We start from the raw sequence: 17,587 nt of genomic DNA on the forward strand, positions 1-17,587 counted from the left end.
GTCTTTTTTTTTCTCTCTGTTTTTTATATTGGCCAGTTTCTATTGCTCTATCTTCTAGTTCACTGATTTCTTCTTTTCTCTCATTTTACTATTGAGCACATCAGTTGAGTTTTGTATTTAAGTGACTGCATTTTTAAGTCCAAAATTTTCATCTTTATATCTTCTATTTCTTTGATCAGACTTTCTGTTGTTTCATTTGTTTCAATCATGCTTGTAGTTGCTTGTTAGTGCAGTTTTATAATGGAGGCTTAAAATATCTGCCAGATAATTATAGTATCTCTGTCATGTTAATGTGGGCATCTATCAATTCTTTTTTATGATCCAGCCTGAGGTTTTCCTGGGTCTTGGTATCATGAGAAATTTTTAATTGAAATCTTGACAATTTTGGTATAATATTAAGAGACTCTTGATTTTATTTAAACTTTGTTTCTGCTAGCTTTCCTTGGTGTCAGTCTGGCAGGGGAAGTGGAGAATGCCACCTCCTTAATGCCAGATAGAAGCCCAGGTACCTTACTTGGCTTTCTTGGACACCCAAGGGGCATGGCTCCTGGTTACTGCTGGGAAGAGGTGAGAATTCTGGCTCTCCAGTGAGCCTGCACTGACACACCCCTGGCTAAGAGGTGCAGGCACGCCTTGTTGCTGCTCCCTACTTGGCCTTCACTGACACCGTAAGAAGGAGGAAAGGAGAGTGGCCTTATGACCACACAGTGATGATGAAGGTCCTGACTTTGCACTAGACCTCCTCTACTACTACTGTAGAAGCGGGGAGGAGGGACACCTCATTACTCTCAGGTGAGGGCAGAAGTCCAGGCTTCTGATATGGGATGGGGGTGAGGGCTCATTTTTGCCCAGTGGGGATGTGAGACTGCTTGATGAGGGTGGACGTCTAAGATCCCTACTTGTCCTTTGCTTGCATGGATGGATGTAGGGATGGAATATTTATCTGTGGTGTTGGGTGGAGCAGGGAAGTTATGTCTAAAAGTTCTCTCTCTTGCTAGGCTGCCCCTTTCCTGGTTCTTTGGCTAGAGACAGCAGGCTTTTCGTCTGTGCCTATTGTTGTTTCTGGGTTGTTGAGCTTCTTTGGCTCCAAGTGTGAGATGAGATATGTGAGGAAAAAAATCCCAGGAAACTCACCACTGTGTTGTTTCTCGGGTCTTGAGATCCCTAGCCAATCTGCCTTCTCTTCACCTTTCAGTCTTCTTATATCATCAGTTTTATATATAAGGGTTTTTAGTTGTATATAGTGGGAGGCATAGAGAAAAGTAAATCTATTCCACCTTCTTGGAAGCAGAAGTCTGCCTCCATTAGCTTTCTAATACATAGTATTTCCACCGTAGAGTGTAGGTATTTTATAGAACAATGTTAATTCTGATTGTCAAATTAGCAACATGAACTATTTACACTCAACCCTTTTGCCAGAGAATATGTGATGCTAAACTTTCTGCTTTCCAGTTACCATCAATGCTAAGTAGTGAGAAGTCATTATTAATGGAGTATTACCAGAGAGTTCACAGTCTAGTCATATAAAAAGCTTGGTCCCTAGGCCAATTCAGACTACAAAACCTGAATGAGAAATTCTTATGCTAAAATGTGCTGACAGTACTAAGCCCATGTTGAGCAACATTATTTTTAAAAAGTATATGAATAATTTTTAAAGTCCTAATTTTTATTATTTTAGCGGTATTATTAAGAGTACAATTCACTACATCTCACAGCATCCCTTTAAGAGGACAAGGGAAGAAAGAAGTTCCCTCAGCTTTGTACCACAAGAAGCTGAACAATCAATTTATTTTAATACTTTAAAAGTTATAAAGCCAACAATTTCCTTCTTTGGCTGCCAGGAATCTCAGGATCAAATTTGGTAATGACATAGATTTTCATACCCTTGATTTCATTTTGTTTTTCAATTGAGATTTTACTTTTACCCACATTTCCTCAGGTATTGTTTTTCCAGGAGGACAGTACGCATTTTGGTACCTGATCTAATTTATTTCAGGATCACGTGGGTGAATAAATGTATTAAGAAAAGAGAGTCAGAGCTGGGCACGGTGGCTCACGCCTGTAATCCCAGCACTTTGGGAGGCCGAGGCGGGCGGATCACGAGGTCAGGAGATCGAGACCATCCTGGCTAACACGGTGAAACCCCGTCTCTACTAAAAATACAAAAAAATTAGCCGGGCGAGGTGGCGGGCGCCTGTAGTCCCAGCTATGCGGAAGGCTGAGGCAGGAGAATGGCGTGAACCCCGGGGGACGGAGCCTGCAGTGAGCCGAGATCGCGCCACTGCACTCCAGCCTGGGTGAAAGAGCGAGACTCCTTCTCAAAAAAAATAAATAAATAAATAAAAAAGAAAAGAGAGTGGGTTCATAAGCCCTCAACAGGACAGGAAATATACCTCAGGTCTCTTCATAACTTGTCAGAGGAACTTAATACATGCTGCCATTTTGATCCCAAATGGCCTCCTTTTCAAGAGGCCCAAAAAAGAATCTATTTTTTTTTGTCACATAACTTACATTGTATTTGTGAGATGGAGATTTTTAAAACGGACAGACAAACACAATGACTACCTGGAGGACCGAAGCACCGCTGTGGAGAAACTGAAGACCACTTTCAGCAGAGTCAATTCCACCAGTAGCCAAAATGGGAAATCCAGGCAGAGCACGAGCAATGGAGGTCACAGCTCTTAAAGCAATAGGTCTGATTGCTGTCCCTACACAAAATCAGAATAATCAATGGTTAGCACACTGACCACTTGAGTATACTGTCTTATATTACTTCTATTACTATCATGTGATGACAGTGTCACTGGACAAATTTCAAATTACTTTATCTCTGTTTAAGATGTATACATATGTAGTGTATAAATGTTGTTTTAAAGCATGTTAATTTGTTAATGGATGTTTATTTATTTTAAGGACTTTGATACTAATATTGAATTTAGACATGTTATACAAGTAGGTACAGCAAACACAGAATTCTCTATGCACACATATTACATGCATATTACAACTTGATATACAGTAATATGTAAAAGATTGCATAGAATATTTGAGCATCAGTGGCTCACACCTGTAATCCTAGCACTTTGGGAGGCCGAGGTGGATGGATCACCTGAGGTCAGGAGTTTGAGACCAGCCTGGCCAACATGGTGAAATCCCACCGCTACTAAAAATACAAAAATAAACATTAGCTAGGCGTGGTGGCAGGCGCCTGTAATCCCAGCTACTTGGGAGGCTGAAGTAGGAGAACTGCTTGAATCCAGGAGGCGGAGGTTGCAGTGAGCCGAGATCACACCCTTGCACTCCAGCCTGGTGACAGAGTGAGACTCTGTCTCAAAAACAAACAAACAAACAAAAAACAAGGAACAGCAGATTTTGAAAAGAAAAACAATCACATATAGCACATCAATAGACATACAGCTATGTTATGTTTCTTTAGAGTACAAAGCAGATGCTGTGAACATAGACTGTAAAAAAAGGCAAGGTGCTGATGAACTTACAGATTCCATGTTGCTTTTTATATGTACTTCCCACAATTTGAAAAAATAATAGGGAGTCTAATCCAATTTTTCACATATTAGAAAGTTTTAATCAAGTTAAAGAGAATTTACTAGAATCTAGTAATTAGAGTGCATGCATTTAGTTTTTAAATATTTAATTAGCCAGACATTACCAGTATATTATTCCCTAATAGTAATAAAAATTGCATGGATAGAAAGAATACTTTGGGGCTATTTTTATAATGAATATATTGTACTAAAGCTGCTTTGAATTCTCAAATGTTAAACATCCCAGAGTACATTAATGCTTTCATAATAAAGGAATATAATTAGATATTCCTGGTGTTCCTTTATAAGTCAGGGGTCCTTTAAGCATTTTCTGAACTAAAGACAGTTCAATTTATGCAAGAATTTGACATTGCCTTAAACCAGGGCTCCACAAACAACATAAACAAACAACTGGTTCAGCCTCATGTGGCGAGTTCTTTGTCATCACCTCCACCACCACTAGTCACCAGCAATATCAATGTGTATTTACTGGAGTGCTTACTCTGAGGTAGCACACACAGCCTTCCTTTAAAAAATGGCCAGAACTTAAAATTAAATTAAATTAAATTTAAAAATTAAATAAAATAATTAAGAAAAGAAACAAAAAGTTAAAACAAGGGCTTTCAAGCTGAAAAGGCTAGATAGCATATGATGCCAACTATATGACATTCTGGAAAAGGAAAAACTGTGGAGACGTGAAAATATCAGTGGTTGAAGGAGTGAACGTCAGGGATAAATAGGCAGAGCAAAGAGGATTTTTAGGATACTGAAAATACTACATACACTATAATGGTGGATACATGTTGTTACATATTTACACACACACACACACACACACAAAACACACTTAGAGAATGTATCTGTTACACTCGTAGAATGCACAACACCAAGTGTGAAACCTATTGTAAAGTTCAGACTTCGGGTGGTTAGGCTATAGGTGTCAATGCACGTTCATCGATGACAACAAATGTATCACTCTAGTGGGGAATGTTGATAATAAGGGAGGTCATGCATGTGTTGGAGCAGTGGATATATTGAATATCTCTGTATCTTCCTCTTAGTTTTGCTGTGAACCTAAACTGCTCTAAAAAATAAAGTCTAAAACAGAGGCTGGGAGTGGTGGCTCATGCCTGTAATCCTAGCACTTTGGGAGGCCGAGGCAGATGGATCACCTGAGGTCAGGAGTTTGAGACGAGCCTGGCCAACAGTTTGAGACCAGCCAGGCCAACATGGTAAAACCCCGTCTCTACAAACAAATACAAAAATTATCTGGATGTGGTGGCAGGCGCCTGTAATCCCAGCTACCGGGGAGGCTGAGGCAGGAAAATTGCTGGAACCCGGGAGGTGGAGGCTGCAGTGAGCCGAGATCGCACCATTGCCCTCCAGCCTGTGCAACAAGAGCCAGACTCCGTCTCAAAAAAAAAAAAAAAAAAAAAAAAAAAAAAAAAATCAGTGGCTTTCTTTTTATCCTGTTCATATCTGTTTCAGATAAAATTGAACGTTTGCATGACTAATGCTTTTGTACTCAACACAAAAATGTTTGTGGAAATGTCTACTTGTGGCTCCCACACCTAAAACATCTTCCTCTACATATTACTATAGTATTCCTTAGGAATATTCAATGCTGATACTTCAAAATTCATAATAGACATTTTGAATACAAAGTATTAAGTTGGGCAAATTAGAAATGGACATTAAGATTCTACTTCTATATTATTTATCAGTGATTCCTCACAGTTTTTATGTTTTAACCATAAAAAGGCTAATGGTGGACAGAATTTATAGTGAGAATACAAACACACACATATATATATACACATATCTTTAGTTATACTGAAAGAAATCTACATAACAAAAGTTAAAGGAAAGCATTTTTTAAAGAAAGCTCTAACAAACTTTTTGATAGACACACAGCTATCTCTGCATAATATAACTGGCATAGTCAATACATACTAACCCAATGGCTTCTTTACATACACACTACTTTGAAGTAATAAAGAAATATTGGTTTTTTCCCCCCTTATTTAGTTGACCCAAGAGAGTAAATTTGAGCTAAGTAGATAAATAATTTATTTCTACCTCCACTGTTAGAAGACTATCATTAACAGTAAGGGGTAAAATTTCAAAGTGGTATACAGGGATTTGGCCACATATTCTATTGATATTAATGGACATAAAATGGCAACACAGCTTTGAAAAATTAACCAGTGACACTTAAAGGGCAACATTATTACACAGGTGTTAAAAAAATCAGGAAATTCTTATTGGCATTTGAAGATGTTCAATTAGGTCAATAAGACATTTTCTAATTTATGCTTTTCTTCCTTTCTAAGGCTTTTATAATGTACCTAATGAACAGAAAAACTTTTCAAAAAACAAGAGTATTTTTTCAAGTTAAGAGTAACTATGTTCTTGGAGGAAATGAGATCCAAAAAATGAAGAAATGATCTCTCTGTTGCTGGACTACAGTAAATTCAGTTTTTATTTCCATTATAAACCCAATTTGATTTTTTATAACTCAACTGATTTAATATGAAATATAATCTACCTGTTCTCAGCATTTTTATGGGGAATAGGTTTTAAGAATGACTTCATCCACTAAGAACGGTTTCTAGAAGGAAAATGAAGGTATATAAAAGGATTTTCCTAAATTGCTATATAGAATTTATTTTTAGTTTTAGAATGACAGAAATGAAGTAATAATAGGTTCAAGATAAAAATAGAACTGTTGGTTTAAAGAAAATACATATATCAATGCCATACAAAATTGTACATATGCCAATTAAAATCATAAAGACTTCCTGAATTACAATTATCGAGATAAAGGTCTTTTAAAATTTTGTCACTGCTACAGTGATTAATGATTTTTAGACCAAAGACTAGGGAGGAAGAAGCCAGTGTAAGAAGTTCAAAGAATGTGTATGCGGGCTCTATCCTTAAGGAAACAACAAGGTTTAAATCAAGAAATTGAAATCCTATACACTTAAATGAACTAACAGGTAACATGCAATTTAAATTAAGCCCTCATCTACATGGGGTGGCCAGATGAACCTAATGGGGAATTCACTTACATCAAGTCATTCTGCTTCAACTGTGTGGAATCCTCCAATAAAAATCAAGCCATTCTGAGTTCCTACGTTTTGAAACAAGCTGCAGGTTCGAACAAACAAACAAAAAATGAACTGGACTTATGAGTTGCAACATTGCTACCAAGAACTTTGCTTGCATTATGTGGCTCTCCTAGTGGACTAGACTGAACTGTAACTTTTGGTCTCTAATCATTCTAGGCCCTCCATGTAGTCACAATTTAAAATACAAATCAGTGTGTCGAATTCACAGATTGTCTTAGATAAACTACACAGAACATTTTTGAATTGGTTCATGTTTCAGAAAACCATTTTAGTAAGCCAGAGATTTTGAATTAAGTTAATCAATCTGATTTTGATGAAAAGTATTTTTCTTAAGAAAATGAACTCTCGTTTGTCAGATATCATTTTAAATAAATTTCAGAAACGCTATCATTGGCTATAATATTATATACTGATATATGTGTATTAATGTATCATGGCAATCAGGTTCCTTACTCAGTCTTCATTTATCCATTAATCTGTCTATCCACAAAATATTTTTAAGCACCTATGGCTTTTTTTTCCTGGTTCATCAGTTTGTGTCCTAACTATATATCTACGCTTGACTCACAAAACACCAGGTCTTATCATTGTAGTAGGTTATTTCAAGGTAATAATTTGAATCCAGTTATTCATTCTCTACCAGTATTCCATTAGAAACAATTCACATTTGTTAGAACATTATACATTTTATAAATACTATTAATATGAATTCTATCAAGAAGGCAATTTGAGGATGAACTAGTTACCAACGTCAGAGAGACAACTGGGCCAACTGCTGAGGTTCAAATCTTAGTTCCATTTATAAGCTGTGTGACTTTGTGAAAACTTTTAAATCCCACTGAATCTCAATTTTGTCATCTATAAAATAATAAAAATTATAATAACGTCTTCATAGAGCTGTTCTGAAGAATAAATTACATAATATATATAAAAGGCTAGCACATAATAAAAATTGTAGAAGTGTTTGCTGTTATAATTTGTACTGCCCTCAAGGACGATTGATTTCAGAGGGAGCATTTATGTAGTTTACTTTGACATTGCCTTCTGTGTTCTTGTGTGTTTAGTGATGCAATTAAAACCAATTTTTAAATTGGAGACAAAAGCATGATGCCTATGATGACAGAACTTTATCCTCTGAAACCTTAAGAGGACCATACATGTCCCCTCCTTTTACTCTTTTCCTAACAGCTGTCATTTAGCAGTGTCATAATGTTGATGAAGATTACTTTGACTCCAAAGGAAAAAAAGCCTCAAAAGGCTGACATCAATATATTTAAGAATTTTTTTTGATAAGCAAAATGTCCATGGATTTTAATTACAATATCTGAACTCAAGTTTATTGGTGAAAAGGAGGCAGAGATGTACTTTGCATAACTAAATCCTTGAAGAAAAAAGGAATTTTTAATGAGCAAGAGAGTGTGGAACATATGCTAAATAACTGGAATTTTGAATAATTGAGTTTAATTCTGTTTGTATTTTTCCCCCTAATCATTTGACTCCTAGGACAGCGACTGTTACACAATTAATTGTTAGAACTAAGTCCACAATAAACTCCCTGATAATAGCTCTAGCTGGCAATAAAACAGAAATTGGGTTATAATACTCATTCGTGCTCACTGTGTATGCAAAAAGAAAATGTAGTTTTAATTTGCTTACATTAATTAAAATATAATGAATTAAGTGGATAACAAATTCATTAGAAATTGAACCTTGACTGTCTAATTGTTAATAGGTTTAACATCATCCAGAAGAAAAAAATTAGTAGATCAAGAATTTCAAGGATTTAGGAGGTGAGAGATTGATTTTTATAAACTACATATAAATGAAGCACCAACAAATTTATGCTTTACTAAAATAAGTGTAAAATGTTAATGAAGTTAATATACTAATAAATACATGAGACACAGCTATTTAAAAATAACATCTTTACACATGGATTAGGGTCCTCTGAGAATATTTGCATAATTCAACCAGAAACTGAAGTACTAAAAGGATCTAGGGTTATATGTAGAGATGTGTAATTTAAAGAGAAGAAATGGAAAAAATAAAGTTGATTATTTGATGTTATTTTAGTTTTTTCAGAAAAGCTAAAAATTTTCTTCTGAAAATGTTTTAACTTTAGTTGAATTTTTTGTTTTCTCCAAGACTTCATATCTTCATAGCTATGTTTATCTGCTTCATAATGCATTCAATATGTTCCTAGTGGATTCATGTTAAATAACTCAGTACCTAGCATGTGTTAGGCATTTATTTTTACCAAGAGAATTAATAATATTCACCAAAGAGGGCCATTCTCCTTTCTGAAAGTGTCAGCTACTGTTAGTGGAATGAGTAGGATCACTCACTCATAGAGTGATTTCCACGTGTAGACACTGAGGCAGGGGCTTCATGTACACTGTATACTTTAACCCTTATAACTCTGAAGCTAGGCGCTGTCCTCTCTATTTTGTACATAAAGAAAGAGAAGCTCAAGCTGAATAAATAACTTATCCAGTGTCACGTAGTTTAAAAAGGATCTAATACGATTAAAAATAAAGTCTCTGCGACATGAAAGTTCCCATTTTCAGTTATTACTGAGAAGTGACAATGCAGCAATTACAAAAGGGACCATCTTTGGATTATTTTTGCCTAAGAAAACTAGTATCAGTACAGACTGATGCTATGAGAACACAGAGGAAGTCCAACCAATTAGGTGTAAGTCTCAAATCATTTGCTTTATACAATTGTAGCTTTGAGCAAGCTCCTCAACTTCCTAAAACACTGGTTTTCCCTAATTGAAAAACAAGGACATTAATACTAATAATATTCTAGGGAGTTGGGATGTATTAGATGATACAACTCATGGGAAAGACTTGGCACAGTGCCTAGCTTATACTGTATATAAGCTAATATTAGTGTCAAAGCCAAAGAAAATTGATCAGAAAAATAAACATTCAGCTATAACACATATAAGGATAAACTTAATTTTTAAGGATTGTTAATATTCATTCCTAGATATAACATTTGGGCATCCTTTTGTAACCCATATGTTATTTCATTGGTTTCAAAATTATGAATATTCATAGCTTGAGTCTATGGTAGTAAATGTGTGTATCTGTGTGAATAAATCTTTATTAGATTTTTAAGTGTAATTTGCAACGTGTGTGTGTGTGTGTGTCTGTGTATATATATATATATATATATATATATATATATATCTCTTCTAAGTCTTTTTTGAAGAATCTGTTCCATTAGTGCTTAGACACAAAGTCAAATATACAACAATGTTCCTGGAAGTATTATTTTCTGTAGCAAAATAGTGGAAAACAATCTAAAGGATCACGAGTAGTTACTCTATTAAATAAATTATAGTTCATCAATATATGATATTCTAGAAAACCTTTAAAATTGACATGCAAATAGCTCTAATTTATAATGTTAAGAGTTAATCACAAGTAGCAGAGCAATATATATAGTATGGTCCCATTGTTGTCAAGAAAAGTATGTGATTACATTTAGTATGTATGCATGTAAATGCATATAATGTTGAATTTCATACTGTTCACAGGTATTATCTCTGGGAAAGGGGGTGAGTCCTGCAGTAAAGGGGTTGAAGACCTTTCAAGCTTATATATATATATACTTTTTATTGTTGGATTCTTTTTGATAAAACGGTGTTATAATTTACTTCTGTAGTGAAAATATCTATTTTTATAATGTTCCTAAAATTCACCTTACAAGAATAAGCATCATCCGAATATATGATGTGACATTTTTATATATGGGTGATACATACAGTGATTCTATGCTCTGTACATTACAAAGAACATGTTTGGTTCTGTGTCCAATATTTTAGATAAAAGATCTACAAACACAACAGAGTGAATAAAACGATCTCTCTTGATCTGTCTTTCTCACACACATATCATATATATGTATATAGTGATTGAAAGAAATCCTATAAATGGTCTCCAAATATTTGAAGGATAACCATGAAAAAAAGGGCTTATCCTATGTAGAAAATTGGGACGAACAATTCAGCATACACGATTGATTTTGTCATTCTTATTTTTATAATTAATTTATTGTAAATTCAGCAGTGAAAGCAGCTACAATGGGACTTCCCTGTTCCTTGAATCTTGATGGCTACTTGACAGCAAGATGCAACAGAAAGACTTCTCTGTACTACAGGAAATACTGGATTAGTTTTTCTCTTCCAATTCAAAATCGGGGGATACTATAACTTCTTCTTGGTAGTTTAAGAGCAATTTTACATGCTCTATAGTTTTCCAATAGATACCAGTGAGTAACTTAGATAAGAAGCAAGTATGAGTTAACTTTTAAGATTAAATATGTTAAATATAAATGCTCCTCTTTTGAATGCTTTCTAATTAACAGATATTTTCCTATTTATTTTTGCATACATTGTGCTGGTAACATTACTATGAAATAGGTATTTCTGTCTCTATTTTTATAGATGTGTAAACTGAGATTCAGTAGGGATAAATGCCACATCCTCAAGATCACTGTTAGAAAGTATGGGTCCAGTATTGGAGTCCAGGCCTACCTGACTCCCAACACCACGCTCTTAACCACAATGCTATGCTGCTTCCTGATTTTAAATGTCTGGATATAAATTAAGCTTTAGAAAGAAGAGTTAATAATAATAATTGTTATAATTAATAAATATATATTATCCAGGTATGATAAAACCATAAAAATCAAGATTATAGAAAAATAGACATTATATTAATTGTTGGATAAAAATTAAATTAGAAGTAGAGTAGTTAGTAATTGTATAACTAGAGTAACCATATAGCCCAGTTTGCCCAGGAGAGTCCCAGTTTATTACACCTGTATTTATTTGTAATTACATGATGTAACAATAGCTATCTTCCTTTGGTCTAAAAGTATCCCAGTTCAGATGATAAACTATAGAATCATACTAGCTATAACTAAAGATAATTATGTCCAAGAATAATAGGACAAAGACAATTACAGAAGCAAAGTGAAATTTGTTTTAGAACCAAAACCAAATTTATGAGGAGCTTAGAAACTCACTATACTGTCCAAGACTCAAAAGATGGCATGAAGACCTAAATGTCTTTAAATTTGTCACTAGAGAGAAAAATATACAGCATTTACTAGGCATAATTAGTCTACATTTATGTTCTTTCTATTTTCAACCTGTAGGTGGCCACCACAAGCTACACTTATTAAACAACTCATTAGTAGCATTTTCAATACTGTCATCTTCAGATAATTAGCAATTTATTTAAATAACCAATTTCTGTAGAAATAATTGCCATGAAATGCCCTGAACCTACTTTTTATAAACTATAATAAAAGTGTTAAGATAATCCCTGACATTTGCAAATGCCATTAGTTCACCTTTCCTTTTGATAGTGCTATGGCATTATGTTTAAACAATTACCCGATAACACAGCAGTTTAATGAAACAGTACACTAAGCACATTCTTCAATATGGCCAGAGAGGACATTCAGATTTAGAAAGAAATCCAGTGTGCAGACAGGTTTACCCAGAGGAAAAATACAGCTAAAAGAAAAAGTATTACTGAATTAAGGACATTATTGCTATTTCCAAGTTGGTTTAGTTTCCATGGTAGATGCCATATCATATGTACTCTCATTGGAAACAAGAGAGTTTTACAAGTTGATTTATGTGATAGGCTGGTGTAAACTATACTCATATATATCTACGAATATGTATAATACCTTCATTGTATTATTTGCTCTATAACCTTGATGCAGGAACAAGTAGTAAATTTTTCTTACTATCAATCTTAAATGTGCTTTTACTTTAAAAATGGAGTGCACTTTCAAAGTAGAGTTATTGAGGAAATGCACAAATGGTTTTACATCGCAGCTAGTATTTATCATTTAAAATAGACCAGAGTTCTAACTCAGTTTCTTCCTTGCTATTCAGTTCTTTATACTACTAAGATCCATTGATGTGGGATTATACAGTGTGTCTTGGTTGCGGGTGGTAAAACTATTTGAAGACTTTATAATTTTTAAGCTGTTGTCCACTTCATATGAAAAAATAAAATTAGAATTCAAAGCCAGTGGCAATATTATTTTTATGGTTAGACTGAAATAACTTGAGAACCTATTAAGTACCAGTTGCTCTGCTAAATTATTCACTAGTTATTTATACCCTCACAACATCGTTACAAGTCAATATACATTATCTCCATTTTACAGACAAGGAAATTCAGGCTCAAGGAATTAAATAGTATGTGCATGTAAGAAAGGCAGGGCTGTGTGGTTAAGTAATGCATTATAACAATAAGACAATTAGTCTGCAATATCACCATAAAATTCACTGCCAGGTTTGAATATGAGGGCTTTTCTTTATTTCCAGATTAACCCATGTCTCAATCTCTCCAAATAAGAGCTTCTGGCAATGCTTTTGCCTACAATTTTAAAGGTTTACCTATAAGTATAAACAGAATAACTATTTAAAAAAGACATATTTCCCCAGCCAAGAAATTATTCTCACCTATGACAGACTTAGTGGACTTGAAGTAACATTTCTCATGTGATTTTGCTTAAGGATGTCCAGAGCAAATGTTACACAGCATAAAAATCTCACCATTCTATGTGTTTTCAAATATGATTATTTGAATAGGAGGAGGAAGATTATAATGACAATGATAATGCCGATGACCGGAGTTTCATTTTACTCTTGGGAGAATCCAGGATAACAAGTGGGCATTATTCTGAGAACATACAGAAAAATAATAAAAAAGAGGTTCCACATCCATTAGGATCCTATTTCTTCTTCCTTTGGAAAATCACAATTTCTTTTCTCTCTGAAATCCTGTGCTCTGTTTACTCTGTGGGTGGTTCTATGGCCAGGGTGTCCATGGCAGCACTTGCTGTACTGTAAAACCATTCCTTTCACTCTCAGCAACGCATTCTCTTTCACTTTACAAAGAATTACATGTGTTAATCTCTATGCTCTGTGATAAGGCTGTGTCCCTCAGAGTCTACTGAAACACAGGCTGTACAGCAGTTGATGCCATTTTGTTCTCTTCTTTGGCCTGGACAACTCTCAAAGATGTGGTGTGGACAAGGACATCTGTACCTGGGCCCTTATCTGAACCCTCTGAATCAATGCTCACTCTAAAACTGACCAGGCACTTCGAAAAAGAGAGATCCTACTGTTAAGTTGCTCTGTCAGTTGACAATAACATTTCTTCCTAAATTTCAATAGGGTAGAAGGGAATTGAACAATGAGAACTCATGGACACAGGAAGGGGAACATCACGCTCCGGGGACTGTTGTGGGGTGGGGGGAGGGGGGAGGGACAGCATTAGGAGATACACCTAATGCTAAATGACGAGTTAATGGGTGCAGGAAATCAACATGGCACATGGATACATATGTAACAAACCTGCACATTGTGCACATGTACCCTAAAACCCTAAAGTATAAAAAAAAAAAAAAAAAAAAATCATTTTCAGTCAAAATTATTTCTTGTACCCAGCACCATGGCTGTTGCTCAAAGGCAGCAGAAGAGATGTCTCTTCTCAGCAAGCTTATAAGGCTGGGTCAATGAGATAGAAAACATGGACAACCCATGTTCACATGCCCAATTTTGTGGGTCAGACGACAGACACTGCTGAAACTTAGAAGACAAGGAGAGCCAGGAAATCCAAGGTGGTCTAGGAAGGCTTTGAGGAAGATGCAGGACTTACTTCAGCTGGGCTCTTGAAAGATAAGTGGGTAGGTCTGGGGCTAAAAATTAGGATATTTCAAACTGTGGCAGAGGTTGGGAACAAGGTGAGAAAAATTGCAGATATAGTAATGAACAAATCATATTTATAAAACACGTTAACAGCCAAACCAAAGTACCCTCTCAGGTTGGGAAATGGTATACAGTGCATTACATAGTGTAGGGATGTTGCCTTGTAGGCAGGAAAACAGCCTACCCCCAGCTCTCGCAGCTACCAATATCAATTTCTATATGATATTTTACTTTTTAAAATGCATTAAAAAATATTGACCTAGTATAAGAATAAACAGGTTTAAATTTAAACAAAAGATCAAATGAGGGAAGTTCAAAGCTATTTATTGTTAATAAAAATAATATTGCTATGTTAATAGCAATTGTTATTAATGAATTAATAAATATTGCTATTTACTGCCAATAAAAATATTTCTCAGGGGAGACTAAAGAGAATCTGTACTCTTTATACATGTCCCTGTCTGCAGCCTTTCTAGAGATCATAAAGATCTTCCTAGTCTGATGAAAAGTAATATTAGGATTTTTATCAAACAGAAGAGATAAGAATTACAACTAGAATAATATGATCCACTTTTTCAGAATATAGAGAGCTTATATAATGGAAGAGAACAAGTGTTCCATTCCATTCAACCATTCAGTAACTATTGCCAGTAATGTGAATTACCATTTTCACAGATGCATCTATACTTTTAACAAACATCATAAATACTGCAGGAATCTGTAGCATGTATTAAAAAGAGCATATGATCAAAAAACTAGGAAAGGAAAAAGAACTTAAGACTACATTACTTCAGACAAGATCTCCTAAAGTATTACCTAAAGGAACTGTAATACTACCCTAGAGCATGAGGATATGGAGCAGTCTGGCAACCTCTCTTAACATACCGCAAGTCAGCTACATGCCAAAAATGGGAAGCTAGTTTCAAGCTGTGCATATCTGTGTGGCCCCTGAGACCCCTGATGTTTCAGGGCTTTGGACTACAAGCTGGGGATGTGCCTCAACCAAACGGATGATAAAAACTAGTAGTGATTTGCCCAGCCACTGAGTAGGCATGAATTTCTAATGTACCTAATACAAAACCAAATAGAATAAAATAGAATAATCTATATAAAGCAGACAGCACAGTGACAAGAACATAGTAAATGCTTTAAAAATGCCATCACTACAGCTTCTAAAAATATAAAAGGATAATAATAGAACAATATGAACAATGTCATACAATAAACTCAACAGTTGAAGTGAAATGCACAAATTCCATGCAAAACACAACTAACCAAAATTAAGACAACAGAAAACAGAAAGTCAAAATTAAAAATAGATCCATAACTGTTGCAGAAGTTGAATTCATAATAAAAAACATTTTCACAAAGCAAACTGCAAGCCCAGATGGCTTTGCTGGTAAATTCTATTAAACTAAAGGAAGAAATAATACCAATCTTACATAAACTCTTGTAGAAGATAGAGGAAGAATGAGCCAATCTCAACTCATTTTATAAAGCCAGTATAATCTTGATATTGAAACCTGACAAATAAATAAAAGGAAAATAAAATTATAGACCAATATCCATAGACCCAAATATGTGTATTAAATAAATTCAGCAATATATAAAAGGTGTAAAGCATCATGATCAAATAGTTTATCCCAGGAATATGAAGGTAATTTGATATGGTTTTGCTGTGTCCCCTCCCAAATCTCAGTTGGAATTGTAACTCCCACACTTCCCACGTGTTGTGGGAGGAACCCAGTGGGAGGTGATTGGATTATGGGGGCGGGCCTTTCCTGTGCTGTTCTTGTGATAGTGAATGAGATCTGTTGGTTTTAGAAACGGGAGTTGCCCTGCACAAGCTCTCTTTTTGCCTACTGCCATCCATGTAAGATGTGATTGCTCCTCCTTGCCTTCCACCATGATTGCAAGGCCTCCCCAGCCACATGGAACTGTGAGTCCAATCTCTTTCCTTGGAAATTGCCCAGTCTCATGTATGTCTTTATCAGCAGTGTGAAAACGGACTAATACACGGTTTAACATTTGAAAATCAATTAATGTAATTCACCAATCAACTGAATACAAGAGAAAAGACATATGAGTATCTCAAAAGGGTACAGAAAGTGTACACAGGAAAATTTGAAATTCATCCATGATGAGAAATGTAAGCAAAACAAGGGTGAGACTATCCTCAATCTGACAAAGAACATCTATAAAAAAACCTATGGCTAAAATCAGACTAAATGTTGAAAAATTCTTTCTCCATATACTCTTTATACTTTCTATATACTCTATTCCATATACTCACAAGAAGCAATTATAAAGTTAAAAAATAATATTTACAATAGCACCAAAAAGCAACAAATAGGAGTACATTTAGAAAAGATATGTAAGATCTGTGCACTAAAAATATTTTGTAAAATATTTCTGAAAAAAATTGATAATACTTCAGAAAATAAAGAGACATACTATATTCATAGACTTGTTGACTCAATACTGTTAAGATGTTAAACTTCACCAAATTGATCTGTAGATTCAACACAACTCAAAACAGAAATCCAAAAAGGTTTCTTTGAAGAAACTGATAAGCTGATTCTTAACATTATTTAAAAATACAAAGGATGTAGATTAGCAAAAATAATCAGGAAAGAAAATAACTCAAGGACACAATTTCATTTTAGGACTTGCTTTCAATTTATAGTAATAAAGACAATGGCATTAGAATATATGACGAATAAGTGACAGAGAACGGAGTCCTGATATAGTCCCACAGATAAGGCCAATTAATTTTTGACCAAGGCAGAAAGTCAGTTCAATGAGGGGAAAAAAGTCATTCTAACAAATGGTGTGAGAAAAGCAGGATATTTGTAAGAGGAAGGGGGGGATAAAAGAAAAGAAAAGAAAAGCAAGGATAAAATGAAACCATGGCCTCTACCTCACTTCATACACAGTTTTTTTAAAGATTCAAGATGAATTATAAATCTAAATGTAAGACTTGAAACCATAAAGTTCCTAGGGAGAAGAAAAGGAGAATATTTCTGTAACCCTGAATTAGGCAAAATTTCATGGAAAGGATCTTAAAAGCAATGACTAATTTAAAAAAAAATTGATAAACTGGACTTCAACAAAATACATCATTAAGAAAATAAAGAAGCCAAAGTCTAGAAAAAAAT

General features: G+C 34.7%; 1 protein-coding gene across 3 annotated transcripts in view; it reads right to left on the bottom strand.

Moving 5' to 3' along the window:
- Nucleotides 1–17,587, bottom strand: part of DPYD (dihydropyrimidine dehydrogenase) — an 858,879-nt gene that overhangs the window by 154,263 nt on the left and 687,029 nt on the right. For all 3 annotated transcript variants that reach the window (XM_063624340.1, XM_063624342.1, XM_063624341.1), the window contains one exon: nt 2,566–2,708. In XM_063624340.1, the coding sequence (XP_063480410.1) occupies nt 2,566–2,708 (143 nt within the window). The remainder of the gene's footprint in view (nt 1–2,565; nt 2,709–17,587) is intronic.

The sequence above is a fragment of the Symphalangus syndactylus genome, chromosome 12, assembly GCF_028878055.3.
Source record: "Symphalangus syndactylus isolate Jambi chromosome 12, NHGRI_mSymSyn1-v2.1_pri, whole genome shotgun sequence".
In the NCBI taxonomy this organism is placed as follows: domain Eukaryota; kingdom Metazoa; phylum Chordata; class Mammalia; order Primates; family Hylobatidae; genus Symphalangus; species Symphalangus syndactylus.